Below are 15,875 nucleotides of genomic sequence, written 5' to 3'. Positions count from 1 at the left end.
GATTAAAAATCTAAAACCGTTCTTTATGTGTCTTCTTCAGTTTTTTAAGACAAAGTGTATAATTGGATATCATTTATAATGAAAAGCCTAGCATCTACTGCACTCAGCTGAGTTCAGAAAATTTGGTTTTATAATTTTATATGTGAGAGTGTAATTTAAAGTTGATCACATGTGCGACCTAGTGTGGCTTAGTGTTTTTCTGCTTGTGTAAAGTTAAGCGTTAAAAAAAAAAGGTAGCACATATTAAGGGGTTTTATTGAAAAACTTTTTAAAAAAATGCATGCATAAAAAATAAATTTCCATATTTCTTATTTCACTATATGGTGTCTCTGCCTTAATATGTGCTGTTAAGAAATAAAAATATTGTAAAATTGACTTACTGACCTCGTATTTCTTTTTTATATGATTTTTTTATTTTGACCAATATTTGAAAAGTAAAATATTGCCATTTTGTGGTAAAATTGATATACTGAGCTCAAAAATCATAGTAGGGTAAGTCATAGTAGGCCAGAGTAGGGTAAGCCATAGTAGTAAGGCCATAAGCCATAGTAGGGTAAGCCATAGTAGGGTAGCCATAGTAGGGTAAGCCATAGTAGGGTAAATCATAGTAAACCACTGTGAAGTGGTTTTATATTGTCATTTGGTACTTTTTAGGACGTTTTTTGTTGAGTTCATGCATCTTTAAATAAAAAACTAATGTTGTTTTTTTTTAATTTAAAATAACAGGTGATACACAGTATATAGTGAATTTGAAAATGATTTGAGTAAATGAGGCCAGGTGAGGATAAAGATTATCATGATTAGCTACTGGTGGCAGGAAACCCAGTGCAAACTGCTGCATATAGGACTTGCTTTTTCAGAGACTAGAAGAAGTTTAACTTAACTTAAAATACTCTGTTAGGAAGTCTTTGATTGAGTAAAAGCTAGATGTAGTGTCTCAATAAGATATTTATTTTAGATATATAAACATTAAATTAAACGCTTTCTTGTCAAAGATCTCTCACAATCAAAAGGTTTAAGGTTTAAATCAATGCTAAATTCTAAATTCATCGAAATTCAAATCAATGCCATGTCCTTGATTTGAATTTAGATTGATTAGCAAGAATAAAATGCTGCATACATAAGAGTAATTTCCATAAGGCAAATTGCGCCAACCAAAAAGGCAATGGCATAAAGCACAGGGCACCAACCAAATAAAAAAAATATTTTATCATGCATTTTTTTTATCACATACTACTGTGATCAAAAAGTAAGATGAATTTTTTTATAAAATGAAAAATCTTTATTTATTCTTCCAAATCTGTATCGTCCCCCTCAAAATAATCCCCCCCCCCCCGGCCCCAATGCACTTTTGCCAACGTTTTTTCCAGTCTTCGAAGCATGCCGAAAAGTCCTCGGTAGGGATAGCCTTCAATGCGCGTGCCGATTCACGTTGGATCTCTTCAATGGACTCAAAACGATTTCCCCGGAGTGGTCTCTTGAGCTTTGGGAACAGCCAGAAGTCACTCGGTGCTAAGTCGGGCGAATACGGTGGTTGTGGAGCAACATAGGTAGAGTTTTTGGCGAAAAACTCACGAAGAACCAGTGCTGTGTGCGAAGGCGCATTATCGTGGTGCAAAATCCAAGAGTTATTGGCCCATAATTCCGGTCTCTTTTTGCGAATAGCTTCACGCAAACGTTGCATGACGCTTAAATAATATTCCTTGTTGACAGTTTGGCCAGTTGGAAGGAATTCGTAGTGCACGACACCACAATAATCAAAGAAAACAGTCAACATGACCTTGATTTTTGAGCGACTTTGACGTGGTTGCTTCGGTCTCGGCTCGCCTTTTTCACGGTATTCACTCGATTGGTCGGTTGTTTCAGGGTCGTATGCGTAGACCCAAGTCTCATCGCCAGTAATAATTTGTTTGTAGACGTCTTGATAGTCAGAAAGCATTGCTTCACACGTTTTAACGCGACGCTCTTTTTCAAAGAAATTGAGAAATTTCGGCACCAAACGTGATTTGAGTCTTCTGAGGCCCAAATGATCCTTCAAAATCGCTTGCACCCACCCAAATGATATTCCAACCATGTCAACAAGGTCTCAAATGGTTAACCGACGATTTGCAAGCACCAATTCTTTGATTTTGTTGATGTGGCGATCATCAATCGAAGTCGATGGTCGTCCGGAGCGTTCCAAGTCATCAACACGTTCTCGGCCTTCTTTGAAGTCTTTGTACCACTTGTAAACATTTTTTTGAGACATAGTCTCTTCACCGAAGGCCTTTTGCAACATTCAATACGTTTCAGCAGCAGAAACATCATTCCCCAAACAAAATTTAATAGCACTTCTTTGCTCAACAAAATTAGACATCGTGAAAATCGCCGAATGCACTTTTGGTACTTCAGAAACAAGTGTAAACAAAAAAAAATAATTATGAGTTTGACATGTAACTTGGCGCAAATGTTAATGACATTCCTACCAACTTAAAAATAAAAAAGATTGGACGATTCGAATAAGGCGGGAAGTTTAAATTAAAAATTCACCTTACTTTTTGATCACAGTAGTAATTAGAATTAATTTTGAATTTATTTGAATTTTTTAAAACTATTCCTATGACTAGTTTAAAATAAACAACAAAAAATAAACAACTCTTTTTGTATTTTTGCTTTTCATTAAATCAATAAATTAACAAGAACAACAGATAATTAGTTTTTACTGTGCATTGTTTATTGATGAAGCCACTGAATAAGTGCAAATTTCATAACTTCAAATCTGCATAAGTCTTAACTGCTACTGGCATAGGCACAGTTCGGCATAAACTTTATTAGTAAAGTTATATTAGCAAAGATAAAAACCTGGCTGCATAGTTAAAAAAAGTTTTTAACTATGCAGCCATTTATAAATACTCTCTTTTGTTAGTTTTTTCAGCGTATTTTCCAGTGCACTTGAGTAGTTTATCTTTTTACATAGCTGTATAAACTTAGTTATAATAAACTTAGTTATAATAAATGAAAAAAAAATCAGCAGTTATTAAAATAGAATACTTGAAAAAGAAAAACAAATTCAACTTGATAAAATCATTGTAAAAAAAACGACTAAATTAGATATAATTATAAATGTAACTTTTATTATGAACTGCGGGGTGGCGGCTGTTCATATGCCAAAGGGTGCTGTAGTCACAAATGTGGCACTAGCTGCATTATACTAGCTACAATATCTGTAGATACGCTATCTATGTTTGAGTCAAGTTCTTTCTAATAGTCTAAATCATGGATGTAGTACTAAAAAATATTAAACATAAACCATCATTACTAGCAAATGGTGTTAATCTATCTTTGACAAATATTAGTGGTCTTCAATTTAGTTTTATTTATAACCAGAAAAAGTTGGAAAACATTAAAATAATATTTTTTTAATTGATATACTGACTGCCCAAATCAGCAGTGCTCCTTGTACATCTTATTCAAGACGAATAAGATATGACTTAATAATTCATACTTAAAATATAAAATAAAATACTCACTTGGGAAATGTTGCATGTTAAAAATCTTATAATAAAACAGGTTTATTACTAGTTTTACCATATGTATAATGCAAGGTTTTGTTGTCTTAAGGGACATTGTCAGCATGTAAGGAATTTTTAATTAAACATTGCACTTACTATTGTCTTGAAATATATGCAATGTCTCAAACTAAATCAAAATAGATTTTTTTTAATAGAAAAAACTATTGAATAGCTACCTGAGAAAAAGCTGCCAACAAAAGGAGAAGCACTTGGATATCTTCATTGTAGAAAATACTTTATGACATCAATTACTAAAGCCGTAGTAAACATATCGTTGCAATGGTTTGACATGGTTCTAACTGATCCGTGAGTAGTTTTGAGTTAATCGATGTCAAAAATTGTTATGTTCCTACCATAAAAATTTATTAATATCAACTGATAATTTTTTTCACTAATGGTAACATAACATTTGCCTTTAGTATCACTATTTGTAACTAAAAAATATATTAATCTTCATTGAAAAATAAATACCCTCATAATGCAGTTAGAATCTTGTTATAGTGAAATAGTCATATCTTTACTATGACAAGGTTCTAATGGCAGTTTTCATGGTAGTTAAAAACATTCTAGCTACATTAAATTTTTTTGATTGAAGTAGTTAACTACTTTTAAATTTTGTAACTGAAATAATAGTATAATAAACAGTAATTACCATATTATCTAACAAGATTTGACTGTTATATTATATTTGATAACTATTAGATTATGGCTTAAAAGCTTTTATCGCATCCTGTCATTTTATAGGTGAAGAACCACTGGTTAGTAATCTCGGTTCTGGAGAGAAACAAATGAAAATAAGCCTTTGTGCAAGTTTAAATTACACAAAGGCTTATTTTAAAACTGGTTTAACATTTAAAATTTTAGAAGTTGATGGGCTAGTGCCAGCATTTTTTCTGTTATGTTTTTTCATTAAATTTAACATTAGCACAAGTCATAGGTTCATTTCGATCATGGGTAGATAATTTTAGCACAGAGATGTTAGAAAAAAAAAAGGCTAACTTGTAGTTAAATAGCTTAGCTGTTAATAGGTATTTATTCCGTTAACTTGTTTTGGGGTCCTTATCAATCCAAGTGGGCTATAACTAACTATAAGTCAGCAATCCTTGTGAGCTTTTTATTTTAATTATGCACATGATTTATTTTCTGGACATGACTAAGGAAGTATTTTGTAGTGTTTAAGTTAATGCGAAGAACCTCCATTGGTAATAAACATGCATGACTGATCGTTGGAAGCTAGACACAGTTAAATGTCCTTACACTGACTGACAGTTAAGGATATGCGTGGCAAAATGAACTTACATCGACTAATGGTAAGTTTGTGATAAGAATGGCTTTTATAATGTAAAACTGTTTTTTAAATTTTAAAAAAGAGTTTTTCCTTATAAAAGCCATTTATTTTTCTTTTTAATAGTTATTTTAACGCTAATAGAAACCAATACTTTTTGTTGTGCAATTTAACGTTATAAAAAAGATTTATAAAAAACAGCAAATAGAACGTTTTTGTGATTTTTTTTTTTTTTTTTACATCAATGTCAAGCTAGAAATGTTGATTTTGAGACCAATGTTTTTATACGATTTTTGATGAGCATGAAATTCTCTATCATAATATATTTAAATGAAAAAAGTTTGGAATAGTCTGCTGTTAGTGTTTACCTCTGACATGTTAGTTGGAACTTTGGCACATTGGTAGTTAGCTTATTTTACGCTAGATCGCAGTAAATTTTAGTTAAGTTTTTTTGTCATGATACAAATAGTCCAATAGTCATAATCTCAATTTTGGAAAAATCTCAGTTAGAATCTTGTCAAACCAACGCGACCATATGGGAAAAGACTTCAATTCCAATATTGTGTCATAACTAAATACAGTATAAATAATACTTGTAATTTCTAATTTTGATGAGAATAATATTTGTATAAATAAGATCAAACTTTAGTAATTAACTTTAATTTCTAACTTAAACTTATACCTTATAGAAATAAAATTGGAAAATCGCAGAAGCAGATTACAAGCAAACAGAAATAAAGTACCTACAGGGTATGAAAAGTTGTGCATAGAATTTTGGGGAAAAATGCTTAATCTTTTTGACATTTCTCCCTCAGATGTTAATGGTGCAATAATGAAAGATAAGACTAAATCACTTTCAACCAAAGAAGAAAACTGTATGTTTTTGAATGACCAAATAGGCCTGCAAAAGTGGTCAATTGATCGAAAAGACAAAAATTATGAAAAGTTTATAAAAAGAAAGATTACAAAAACAAATAAATTTCAAGCAAAAATTATAGGTTAACCATCACCTGACAACATTTTCTAATTAAGTCTTAAAAAATATTCTGATTCTGAATTTGTAGACTCAGATAATTTAGATAACAACTTTAAAGAATGCAATTAAAATGAAAAAAATTATGATTTTGTAATGGTTTCTTTGTCTAAATATATAATTGAATCAACACCCATTGCTGCAAAATGATACAATATTTCTTCAACAGGTTAGGTAGCTATAATTGCACGTATCATAAATGCAGGCAATGGAGATTTAAATAAGTTTTCACTATCAGAAACAACTTCAAGAAGGCATAACAAAATGATCTTAACAAATGAAGGAATTAAAATAAAGGAAACTTTAATCTCAATAGCTTAACACTTATCTCTGATTCTTCAGATGGACGCAAAAAAATTACAGATGTTCTTAATCATGGCAAAAGTGTGGAAAGATTGGAGGTAATTGAAAGCTCACCAGATCTCAACAAGCCCCTGCTTATTGGAGCAATTGGAATTTCAGATGGTTGTGGAATAACCCAGGCTGCTGCAATAAAAAAGGTTTTAAATGAATGGAATCTTTTCAAAACAAATGATATTGTATTGTTTGATACAACTGCAAGTAATACTGGATGGATTAATGGAGCAGTGTCAATTATTGAGAGGTGGAGAGGCAAACCACTAGTTTGGCAAGAATGTAGACACCATGTTGTAGAACTCCAAGCTAAAAAAATAGACAAAGTGACAGGCAAAGTTACAAACAGATCTACAGACAACACATTTAAAACATTACATGATAACTGGGATAATATGTTTGCTAAAGGAATAAATTATGAGAGTATGAACAATTTTGACTGAAAAAGTAACCGTGGAACATTTATTGAAAATAATGTGAGAAAAAAATATTTTAAAGATTTTAATCTGTTAAGACTTATTAGGAGAGGGAAATATATAACATTAATAAAACATATTTTTTATCAACACACAAATAATTTCTCATAATTAATTGAATAAATATTTTTTGTAGGCTGATAACATCTTACAGTTTTGCAGTAAAACTTTTAAGAAAAACATGTTTTCCAGAGTTGGCTTTAAGTACCTTTGCCAATTAACAATTGTATACTTAGGTGGACTTGTCACAGGATTTCATTTTAAAAGACCTGGTGCTTTCCATCATGCAAGATATCTTGCTAAATCAATTTATAATCTTGTACTTTGCCTTCTTAGTATTTAATTTTTTCTTCTTAATTCTTAATCTTCAATTTATAATCTTATACTTTATCTTCTTAGTCCACAGCTTAATTCAAGTCTTTTTTTTTTTGTAAACAATGTCACGTTTTACTGTTTTTGCTGAGGTTGTTGGTATTTTTTATATTTTTTGGTTTTTAAAAACTTCTTTTGTATTTATAGCTCCTGAGATGGATTTACAAACAATTAGAGGTATGGAAAATTATAAAATTAAAAGACCTGGTATTGCCCAAGCTTCCATTGGCACGTTTTTTAAAAACCAAAAAATATAAAAAATACCAACAACCTCAGCAAAAACAGTAAAACGTGACATATTGTTTACAAAAAAAAAAAGACTTGAAACAACATCCTTGGTACCATGACCATATTTTTGTTTTGCTCTTTTTTAAGAGCAATTCAAAACTTATTTTACTTTTAATTAAATAAAAAGCAACAATTGAAAGAAAAAGAATTGGTCTTTTAACTAATTCTCTAATTAAAATTACTGCAATATATTGATGGAACAATAAAACATGGGTGTTTCCTAAAAATTTTTCGTCATTGCAAAAATTGATTAAAATAAATGCGCAAACTAAGTAAGCGTTATGTAAAATAAGGAAATTACAAAAAAAGTCTAAAAATTTCAATAGACTGGAATTTTCTTGTTGAAAAAACACAAACCTAAAATCTGAATTTACCATATACGCAAATGGATAAAATTTCAAACAATTTTATGATTGTTATTTTTTGGTTCTAATTTTTTAAATTAGAGTTATTATGTAGTTTATAAGCATTTTACAGTTTATCTTTGCATCATGACACTCTAAATTACAAATTAATACAAAATTAAACAACAATTCTTCAAGTACGAAAAGCTACTGTATATATTGAAAAAATGTTGTGTAGTCAGCTTAAGTGTAATATATAATACTTATGCTTTGTTAAACAAAATAAATCTAAGCTGGAGGCTTAGATTTATTTTACTCTTTCCTTTTACAGATACGGAGATAATTATAAAGAAACAAACAAAAGTGTATTTTTAGCACTGTTTAATTTAAATTAATTTTTAACATATTTTATATCGAATTATATCTGAACTCTCTCATTTTAAAGATGAAGTCATTGAATTCAGATGGGTTTCAGAAACTAATGTTATTTCAAAGTGTTATTTACTCCAAAACTTTGTTGTGATTTATCGTTAAAAAAAAGCTATGGTTGGGTTTAAAATTATGTTGAAAGTAATACTTTTAAAACATAAGGTATTTTTTTTATTTACAACATTCAGTAACTGTTATGAAACAAAAATTAATGCACTAGAAAAATTTTTTAATTGATTAGCCAAAAATAACAGTTGCCGTCAGTTCTATGTGTTAGCCAGTTAAATTTACTGTCTACTTCCTATTTTTTTTATTTTGTACGATGGTATAAAGTTGTAAGCTAGAGTCAGTCTAGGAATCACTTCTTCCTACCCCAAATTCGGTTTTAGTATGCATTTCAATCTGATGAATTATCTTAATCTTATTTTGCTGCACCACATGATTACACCTCATGATTACAAATTGTGTTTATTGATTTTGGCAGACTTCTGAATCTCATGGCTAGTGATCGACCAAAATTCTGTTTTGGTATCGGTTTTTGACAAAATTTCAATTTAAACCAATACTGAAGTTTAGGTTTCGGTACTTTTTATAAATTTAGTAAAAGGGTCAAACCAATATTATTTCAACCAATTTGAAGAAAACTTTGTGGGTCACCATGGAGTAATTCTACGTCAAAACAACCAATTTTTAATAAAAATGCAACCCTATGACCTTGAGTTTTCTTTGTGTTTTTACCATATTTAGTACATTATAAAATAAGATAAATCCCAAAATTTCAAGGTCTAACTCCCAACAGTTCGTAAGTAATGTTTGTTTTAATTTTGGCTACTATTATTGTTTTGGTCATTTTTCGCCATTTTTAAATTTACATTTAAAAATGGCGAAAAATGACCAAAAGTCTTTAAGCATGTGAATTCTGAAAATAAGTGACTTAGATAATCTCTAGGTGAGGAATTTGAATATATAAATAAAAAAACTCATTTTATAATTAAAAAGTACCTAAATATCAATTATTAATGTTAAAATAATGAACACCTGCCCCAGTAAAATTTTTAGGTGTGCGATAAATTTTTTAAGCTTAAAATTTCAAATTAGATCATTGTATGTTTGAAGAACATTGTGTGAAAAAATCATTTTTGCTAAATACATAGTTTAAAAATTAAATGAAAAATATTACAAAAAAAGAAAATATAGCATGATTCACTTATCGTAGTATTCAAAATAAATAAAAATGATGCATACTTGAATTGATATATAGTTTTTTGAATATATCCGTTAAAAAAATTTTTACAATATATATACCTATTAATTTTGTTAAAATCTTTTTTTGAAAGTTCATATTTGTCTGATATTACTGTTGGTACACTTATTAATGTTATTACATTGGTGATTGGTATCCAACAATAATCATCCATTTTTGGCCAGAAAAACTGTTCAGGTGGGCCATGTGGATACATAAACTTCATTTTTATATCATTATATTCTTCATCTTTTTCTTCAACTACTGCAATCCACCAAATTGAATCATATGTGCATACATAATATTCGTAGTTCAAGATGATTGGTTGCAAAAAATATCCATTCAGCATCCAATAAAAAATTTTCTGAGTGATGGCATAGATTTAGAAAATTTTTATAATTTTTATACTGTCCTCCACATCCATCAGAAAAGTAATACAATTTGAAAATTAAAGGAAGGGTTTCTTTGATATAATTACATGAAATAGTATGAATTTGATAGATAAAATAGGTATCGTGTATCGTATGGTCAGACATAAAACAAAATGATTCGTGTAAAATAATGCCATTTACTTTATAGTATAAAACAACTGGGTGAAGGGTGCATCCAGATTTACACCAATGATAACTTTGGATCTCATCTTGCACAACAAATTCATAATTTTCTGAAAAGTCACAAATCACGATACACTCTTTTTTCATTCAGTTTGAGTTTTAAATCTTTAAGAAACTTTGTTTGGTGTTTAGAAATATACGAGTGAGCTGTTAGTTCATCAATACACTTCACTACTAACTCTATATAAGTTTCAACAGTTTCAGTTTGTGTGACGAGTTGGGTCCTGTCAGTACCTTGCCACTGATTAAAACTTAACTTGTCATCAAAATCAAGTTCTTCAAGCTCTTTAAGAAGAAACAGCTGTAAGGCATCTGTTCCTGGGCAACTCAAACATCTATGAACCATACACTCATTTTTTGAAATGTCACAAACCACCTAAAAAACAAGTTTATTTATTATAATTTACTATTAAATTTTCTGTTATAATCATTAAATAATTATAATAAAAATTAAAATCATTATAATAATAATTAAAAGTAATAGTAATATCAAATTTAATTTCCGTATAAACTGATATCTTTTTTTAGATTTCCTAACTTATAACATACATTAAACACACTTATAACTGAAAACAAACCTTTTCCATTAAATATTTAGAAGTTATATCCCATTTCATTGCATATGAAAGAAGAACTGCATTTTGATGATAAACACATACACACACTGGGTGAGCACCTGAGGCTCCAACACTTACACACCACTCTTTTTTACCTGACATTCTTCATGAGTATTCATCATCTTCATAAAAACTTTGAACAATGGAAACAACATTAAGTGGAACACTTTTTCCAATTTTGTTCAATGGGAGTGAAAGTATGCAACTCTCCTATTTCATATGAGGTACTGTTCGAATAGCATTCACACTTCAAAGTAGTTTGAATAAAATGCAGTAGTATTATCTATAAAATGTGAATTACTTATTTCATAATGGGCTGCTAAATCTTCACCAATCTTTTTAATTGATTTTTGATATTTTTTGATTGCAGAAGCAACACGTTGATGTAAAGCAACACAATGTAAATTAACAGGAGATTCTCCTAAAATTTCTAGGGATAAGTTGATATGAGTAAATGGTTCATCTTCTTTTGTCAATACTTCATCTACTTCATTTTCACTAGGGTGTTCTACTGATAAAATTGCCTTTGACTTACAGCTAGTACATAGTTTCCACCCAGGTAAAACTCTTAACCCTAATGACATTAAAGTGTCTAGCCAACATTAAATATATTGTAAATTTACCTATAAAAAAAAGAATATTTAAGATGCGTGTTGTATACTTTTACAGATAGTATTCATATATTTGAAATCAAAGTACCTTTTATGTTTTTTATGCACTTTATAAACATCACAGCGATTGCCGTTTTTCTTTTCAAATCTTTTTCCAAAGTAGTGAAAATGGTGATTACAAATGCTGAATAGTTCTTCACAAGCATGCAACTCAGATCTCCATAAAATGTTTTGACGAGTATCAGTGTCTAGATCATGTAGTAAAAAAATCTTTTTATTTCTAGAATATGAGGTTTTATGGCATTCTGACTTTAAAACTTTACCAATATCACATGAAATCATTTTGATAATGAATTAAAAAATATTATGCTTGCAAATTTAAAAATGCACAAGTATTAATTACATTATTTATGTAGGATTAATTGCAACATTTAAGTTAGATGAATATGTCTGAATTCAGCAATTAAACTTTGATAATTGGAAAAGACAAGGAAACAAAAAGGAAATAAAAAATACATTAAAAAACTTTCATAACTTAAGAACCACTTAGATTTAGGTAGTAATTATCATTTTTCCTAAAGTACTATGATGAAAATTGAAAAAAAAATCAGAGAATTTTGGGTTGCATGGCCTGGTTGTTTTGAAATGGAATTACTCTTAGGAAAAGAAATAAAAACTACACGTTTAATTCAGGGGCGGATCCACGATTTTTTGGTGTTTGAGTTAAATAACTTCCAGATAAGTTCTATACTCCAAACCTTTGAATGTTCATACTTATGTCATTTAAGGATGTTTTGCAAAAAGTTGCACTGGATAGAGCCTGGGAATAAAATACCTTAAAAATTAGAAATCAGCTGCCCAAATGTGGGAAATCAATTTTTTGAAATATGAATTCTTATATCCTAAACTAGGTAGAAATTTCTTTAAGGTAATAAAATTTCATTGAAAAATAATGATTTGTTTAGAAATTATACCTAATTAAAATTTACAACCCCCTCGTTTTGAGGGGGTTGTAACTGATTTTTACAGTCCAGCAATATGCCTGCTGCTTTTTCAACCTGCAGAAAATGTTAACAAACTTCTAAATTACTTGTAATTCTAAAAAAAAAATTTTTATATTAGATTAGTGCTTGCAATACCAGGATCCTGAAATCTTGGTATTTTTCATAGTTCCAAAGTCCATTATTATTTCTGGGTTTTAGGAATTATGAAAAATACAAAGATTTCGGGATCCTGGTATTGCAAGCATCAATGGATATCTAATATCAAAAAAAGTTAGTTTAAAAGTATATCAACAAGGTTCTCAAAAGAAGCAAAATAATATAAAAAATATTTATTATTTTGTATAAAATTTATTTTTGTATAAATACTATATTTTTATAAAGTAGTATAAAAAATTTAATTTTTTTGCGGTTTAAATTAAAAAAAATTTTCAAGGCGTTTTTATATGTTGTTATTTCTATTATAGTCCTGCACTCTGAACTAATTGCAAAAGATAATGCAATGAAGCACACAAGCTTTATTTCAGGTTAAATTTGTTTATTTATAAATAAAATAGATCATTGTAATAGTTATTAGTAATAAAAAATTGTTTATTTTAATATTTTAGAACCTTGGTTTGATATGTATTTAAAGTATAGAGACTCTATTGTTCTTAACCATAATCCCTTTGTCCTGGCTGTTGATGATCCAAGTACAACTGATCAGGTTTTTCTAATTTCATAGTATGAGATATGATAAAGTTTTGCAACTTTTTGATCCAAGTTTATCCAATTTAATATTCTAACAAATTCTTAAACTTTATTTACAAATCTTTTGTAATGAAATGCTCTTACATTTTATTCTGCCTTATTTACTTAAAACACTTATTTAGCAATAATTATAAAAACATTTTTTATAATTATTGCTACTGACAACTGACCTTTGATTATTGAAACAGTCAAAATTATTACAAAAAAAACTTCAAAAGCAGATTTATCTTGTAATATAAATACTTTAAATATTAATGAAGGAGAATTTTTTTGTTTAAAAGAAATTTAAAAAGAGCAAACTTTTTAGCATGAGTTATTTGTCAAAATAGTTTAAATATTCTTTAAAGTATCAAAAAATCAAGAAATAATAAAAATTTATCAATACAGTAATGTTAAAAAAATCAATTTCTATGATCAATGTTGGCCATAAAGCCAAAGTTTCAAGGTGGCCATAAAATTTAAGTTACCTCATTTTACAGTAATGATAATGTGAGCAAAAAGACAATATATGTGACTGATTATCTTGAAATGTTTTTAATCTTTAAATTTTCAAATTCTCTGTTTTCGTGTTTAAATTTTTTTTAAACATATTTCAAATAAGCTTATCTTGTAAATCAAATGACCAGAGTTCTTTGTGTGCGTGGGTATATGCACGCACATATACAATATACTTTTTTTTTTTTTTTTGTGCATAAATATGTTTTTTTAAATTTTTTTAACATTTTAAATCTTTTTTAAATAGTTTTTTGTTTGTTTGTTTAAACATATACAAAAATTATACATAAAAACATAGATAAAAATATACATAAAACAAAGATTGCAACTTTTAATAAGTTAACATTCAGAAAGCATATGATCCAAATGAAACATCTCCAGATGTTTGCAGTACTTGGTCTTTTAGTCTGTTCTATTTTTAATTTTTAATTTGAAATAAGATTTTTTTATAAAGTTAATTATTTTTAATTTCTTCTTTGTTAAAAATAGCTGACTAGAGCAACAAAGTTGGTATATTCTTCTCTTCTATTCAAAAACAGTCTGGATGCATCAAATCTTGAACCAGATGTTTACCATATGAATCCTAAGAAAAGCGATACAAATTTGTTTCGAAGGCTGTCAAGGTATCATGGTTTCAATCATAAATTTAGTAGCTTTTTTTAGTTGCTTTTTTTTCCTAATATTTTGAAATAATAACAAAAAAAAATGAAAATAATTTTACATTTAAAACATTAATCTAGTTTTCAAACAATCAAACTTTCAAGAAAATGTTTGAATTTTTAATTTTTGAATTTAAAAATTTTTTAGCATGGCACCTAGCTCTTTGTCTTGGTATGTTGCTTATCTTTTTAAAGCATTTCCATTAGACATGTCACAGTATTCTCGATTGTTTAATACAACAAGAGTTCCAAAGCCTTTGAAAGATGAGTTAAAGACAATAAAAGGTGGTAGGCAGGTTTTAGTCATTCGAAATGGTCACATATTCTTATTTGATGCCATCGATAAAAATGGTAAATAAGTTTTTTATTTTAATATTATATGCGCATCCTATATATTTTTTTTTTAATTATTATTTTTCAATATATTAATTTTATTATACAATTATAATTTTTTATAGGTAATTTAGTTTCAAAAAATACAATCCATGCCAATCTAAAAGCCATTGTTGAAAAAAGCAATACTTTAGAAGAAAATTCTTTAGCAGTCCTCACTTCTGAGAAAAGGGACACATGGGCATCTTTACGAGCTTATTTAGAGAAAAACCCTAAAAATAGTCAACTTTTGCATTCGTTAGATTCTGCACTATTTGGTCTTTTTCTGGATGACAAAGAATGTTTAAATGAACAAGATGCGTCTAAGATATTTTTATATGGTGAAGGTCATAGTCGGTAAATTTTTTAATTAACCAAGAAAATTTTAATTCAGATATATTTTGATCATTTATTATTTTATTTTTATGAACATCATGAGTTGTATAGTCGCATGTTTGTCGCTAGAATAAACAGTAAAGCTCATTTTTTTGTAATTGACTATGCTACTCTTACTTTTTATGTTTAATAAAAATTATTAAGCATAAAAAACTATTATTATGGCTATTGTTAAAATCTCCAATGTGGTTTTTTTACTTCTTAAAAAATTCGCTAGAGCAAATTTTTCATGAAATTTTCATGGTACTTTTAGGTGGTTCGACAAATCATTTCATATGGCTTTATCAAAGAATGCTAAAATGGCAATAAATTTTGAACATTCTTGGGGTGATGGAGTATCAGTTGTACGTTTTCTTAATGAAGCTACAAAAGCATCAGCAGCTGATTTGTTTAATCCTACTGAAAATACTGATTCTTCATTGACATTTTACAAGTTAGACTTCGAAATTGATGATGTTATCAAAAATGCCATTTCAAAAGGTTTTAAATAATTTTTAGTTTGTATAGAACACTAATCCTTAAAAAATATGAATTCAATAGTTTAAGATTAATCACTGCCCTAACTCAAAACCTCAGTCAATGTTGTCTCTCTCTTGCATGTTCTCCCTTGATAGTTGGTTGATGTATGTACTAAGGTATTGTGTTATCAATACCGTAGTATTGAAGCATGGTATAATACTAACATTTTGACATTCTATAATATTGAATGTTCAATATTCAAATTTTTTTTAAATATCAAGTTTCAAAATTATACAATATTTTTCTGCACAAATATCGAAGGGTACTCGATTTCATGACCAGAATATTGAAACTTTTATTAAAAATTTATTATTCAAAAATAAATATGAGCATCAAATTTGACTAGAAGAGATTTTCTTGCCTTTACTTTTTTTATTAAAAAATTCAATGTGAATTATTAACTCTTTCACTACCCCAAGCCGCTGACAGAGGCTTTTGATTTTTCTAAGTTTTGACTGCAAGCCGT

At 28.6% G+C, this 15,875-nt stretch overlaps 1 protein-coding gene across 1 annotated transcript in view; it reads left to right on the top strand.

Moving 5' to 3' along the window:
- Positions 1–15,875, top strand: part of LOC100214547 (carnitine O-palmitoyltransferase 2, mitochondrial) — a 35,592-nt gene that overhangs the window by 11,348 nt on the left and 8,369 nt on the right. Inside the window, exons 4-9 of the mRNA XM_065818199.1 lie at positions 12,686–12,745; positions 12,827–12,924; positions 13,953–14,086; positions 14,271–14,473; positions 14,581–14,851; positions 15,144–15,370. Of these exons, the coding sequence (XP_065674271.1) occupies positions 12,686–12,745; positions 12,827–12,924; positions 13,953–14,086; positions 14,271–14,473; positions 14,581–14,851; positions 15,144–15,370 (993 nt within the window). The remainder of the gene's footprint in view (positions 1–12,685; positions 12,746–12,826; positions 12,925–13,952; positions 14,087–14,270; positions 14,474–14,580; positions 14,852–15,143; positions 15,371–15,875) is intronic.

The sequence above is a fragment of the Hydra vulgaris genome, chromosome 14, assembly GCF_038396675.1.
Source record: "Hydra vulgaris chromosome 14, alternate assembly HydraT2T_AEP".
Lineage (NCBI taxonomy): Eukaryota > Metazoa > Cnidaria > Hydrozoa > Anthoathecata > Hydridae > Hydra > Hydra vulgaris.
This window is presented reverse-complemented; position numbering and strand designations above follow the sequence as displayed.